Raw genomic sequence first — 3,608 nt, forward strand, 5'->3', positions numbered from 1 at the left:
CTGGTGGGTTGGGACCCACTACTGCGTCGCTTCCTGGTGTCAGATAGGTTATTAATAGTATCACCACTATAAAATATAGAATTGGAAATATATGTCGGAGTTCCTGTGCCTCCATTTCACAAGAGCCTGAGAAGGCTGGGGGCTTTGCTAAGGAACCACTCTTGAATGGCAGAGCATGAGTAGATGAAGCGGTAAAGAAGAGTCCTCCTGAGCTTATACAGAGTGCCTTTCCTCAGAAATAGTCCCCAAAGAGGGAAGCTTAGAGTTTCTATGTCAGAGTGAGTGATGTGTGATATGCACAAACTCCCGACACACTCCACCTATTACAAATGAAGCACTTTTCAATATATTTTCAATATATTCACTATCCATCCTCCCCACATTTGTTTCTGTGTCCCCCTCCCCTCCCTTTGTAATTAAGCTTTTCTCTTACTTTCCAAAAGGTCTGCAGTCCCCTTTCCTCACCCCAAAAATAAGACCAGAGACAGATAGGTTACAAACATTTATCTTCTTTATCTGAATAATACAGTTTTCAGTAACACCACACAGCCCTCTGGGAGGGAGTGATCACAAAAGGAGTCCCATTTGACCCTTCTTGCTCAAGGGAAAAGAGTTACCTCAGGAAGTCCCCCCACCCCACCCTTTCCTTAGGAAGCTTATGAAGGGAAAAAAGGGGGGCAGGGCTGAGAATCCTGTTTCTCACCCCCATCCCAATAACAGAGGGGGGTGGAAGCCGGAACACCTGGGTTTTCTTCCCAAATCTGTGAGCGGTGGGGAGCCTAATGCATCTGGGTGTGTGAGAGAGACATAGATTTCCTCCTTGCACTGTCTGAGGCAGGCTGTGGTAGGGAGCAAGCAACAGGGGCAAAACATCCTCATCTGTTTGTCCAGGCCTCTAGGAGTAGCCAAAGCCTTGACAAATTATTAACCAGCAAGCAAATAGCACCGGTCCAAGGCAAAAGAGGGTCAGGGTCTCCTGCCACATCCTGCCTAGCCCCCCTGCACTCACCAAACCAAGGCTCTTGTTCGTCACTTCCCATTTTATTCTGCCATTTTCACACAAGCCTTGTGAGGAAGTTGTGCCTTGCCTCCATTCTCCACATCCCTTGTGGTCTCTTTGTTCTTGATATGCCAGGTTTGGGTAGGCTTGCTTACCCTGCCCATTTCTCCTTTGATTAGTTTCATTTCCACCCTCAAACCTCACCCCGTCAATTCCCTCTTTTGTTTCAGCCATGTCAGCATCCATTCGCCATTTCCAATATTAAAAACCACTTATTCTCTGACTCTCCATTTCCCCCTCACTTTTTGTTCTTGACGAAACTTTTTCGCATGAGCTGGTTCTTGCAGCAGAGCTGCTTTATAACAAGACAGACAAACCTCAGTGTTTCCTCTTTCTCTCATATTTAATTTCCCTGGCTCTTCTCATGTTTCTGCCTGCGTTTTGTTTGTTCACAAGTGCCTCTCCATTCTTATCTGCCCCTATGCCTCCGTTCCCAAACAATCATTTGCTGGCTTAGCCATTAACTTGGCCCGCATTATCCTTGTCCCATCTCCCTGCTCTCATTTGCTCAGCCTCCTCAGGTACAGTTTCTGCATTCCAGTTGTGTTTGCTGCCCCACTCATCTCTTTCCTAATTGTTTGTTCATTCTCTCACATATCCGTTTATTTGTTCATGTTTGCCCCTAATCTCCCACCCGCTCATGGTCTCACACATACACCTGTGCATGTGCACGCAACTGAGAATTGCCAGATATCACGGCTCAACCCATACCGATTGGCTTTGTCCCATTTTCCCCGCTGAAAAGGTCCTTGGGCCAGTAACTCCTGTCAGGGTTTGGGCCTAGCAACATCTGGCAAGTCTACCCTCCCCCCAACCACAGCTCTTCATACATAGTCCCTCTTGTCAATCCCACTGCCTGGAGGTGCAGTGGATCTGGCCGGGACGGAGTACCCAATGCGGGCTGGGTAGCGGTCTTCCCGCGGCGGGCAGGAGCAACATAGGAGCGACCCTCCGAGCAGCAGAAGTGCGGAAGCTGCCCAGCCAACATAGAGGGCGGCCCCCAGCTCCCTTTTCAGTGCCTCGACCACCATTGGGTTGTAGAAGTCACGGATTATAGAGTTGGCCGACCAGCACACCGGGATGAGGGTCAGGAGACCTGAGATGATGAAGAGCGCCCCCGAGGTGATGACGATGCGTGCCTTGGCCCCCTCATCCTCCACGCAGTTGGTGCACTTGGCTCCCACGATGCCCACCAGCAGTGCCAGGATGGCCAGCAGCACAGAGACGACCATGAGGGCCCGGGCGGCTTGGACGTCCTGCGAGAGGGCCAGCATGGAGTCGTAGATCTTGCACTGCATCTGCCCGGTGCTCTGCACGATGCAGTTCATCCACAGCCCCTCCCAGATGATCTGCGCCACGACAATGTTGTTCCCGATAAACGCGGTGACCCTCCACATGGGCAGGGCGCAAGCGATGATGGCCCCTATCCAACCAACAATGCACAGGCCCATGGCCAAGATCTCCAGCCCTGCAGAGGACATTGTGAGCAGAGACTCGCTTTCTTAGCCTGCTGCAAGACACGTACTCCTTCTTCCGCCACCCTCTGGGAGGGTCGGGGAACGCACGTTTTACCGGGCGGCAGTGTCCGAAGGCAGGCTGTCTTTTACAGGGATCAATGTGGGTGAGAATTCAAAGACACACGGTCTTCAGAGTGAAGGATGCTGCAATGGGAGATAACGTATTTCCCCAAAGAGCAGCTTCAGACAGTAAGTCCTGGAAGGATATTCCAGTGACTTGTGGGCCCAGGAGGAGGGTTTCTGATGGGGCTCCTCTGCAAAACCGAGTCTCTTTATCGGACCGGTTGACGACACGGCTACAAAAGAGGCCTTCTTGTGTTACCTGCGACTGGGGATGCCAGCCTGGAAGATGGCAGTCAACAGCATCCAAGAGATGGTCTCTGATGTGGAGTCGTCCAGGGATACCTGTCCTTTTATGAGCTTGGCCGGACCAAAGGCAGACAGGTGCGGTGGAACCAGCAAAGGAAAGAGGCCCAGGAAGAAGCTGCTAGCGATGGTGGGAGCTGGATAGATCCTCCGTCTTCTCTTCCCCTCCCTGGTTTCGGCAGGCTGCTTGTTATTGAATTTGCTCTCCTTCACAGGTACCTGCTGTTGTCTAGAAGGATCCCGTGGGAGCCCGTGCTTAGGGACAGGGAGGGGCGGGTTATATGAACCCCCAACAGGTGGGTGGGAGGAGCAGGCAGCCCAAGCCGAGAAGGGCATTGGGGGTTCCATGGTAACGACAGAATGGGTGGTGGTGTCGAGGAGAGAGTTTGAATATTTCTTTATTTTCTGTTGGCGAGTTGGGAAGCTGCCCGTTCTAGAGGGGAAAGGGTGGGAGGGGAGGAGAAGGCTGAGAAAAACAAGCAGAGGTGGAGAGAAGGAGGGAGGTGGGGGGAAAGAGAAAGAAAGAGCGAGCGATCAAGCGAGAAAGGGAGTTTCTGATATTCCCCGTGCCAGCCAACTTCACTCTGCAGCATAATGAAAGAAATGATGAACATGCAATATATGTAATAATAATGATGATGATGATGGAAAGGGTGCCTAGTTAG

At 51.4% G+C, this 3,608-nt stretch overlaps 1 protein-coding gene across 1 annotated transcript; it reads right to left on the minus strand.

The window, feature by feature from the left end:
- Positions 1-465: 465 nt before the first annotated feature.
- Positions 466-3,347, minus strand: LOC128399968 (claudin-9-like). Its single transcript, XM_053361867.1, has one exon. The coding sequence runs from the start codon at positions 2,539-2,541 to the stop codon at positions 1,885-1,887; it is 657 nt and encodes a 218-aa protein (XP_053217842.1). The 5' UTR covers positions 2,542-3,347; the 3' UTR covers positions 466-1,884.
- Between the last annotated feature and the right edge of the window lie 261 nt (positions 3,348-3,608).

Source organism: Podarcis raffonei, chromosome 13 (genome assembly GCF_027172205.1).
Source record: "Podarcis raffonei isolate rPodRaf1 chromosome 13, rPodRaf1.pri, whole genome shotgun sequence".
In the NCBI taxonomy this organism is placed as follows: domain Eukaryota; kingdom Metazoa; phylum Chordata; class Lepidosauria; order Squamata; family Lacertidae; genus Podarcis; species Podarcis raffonei.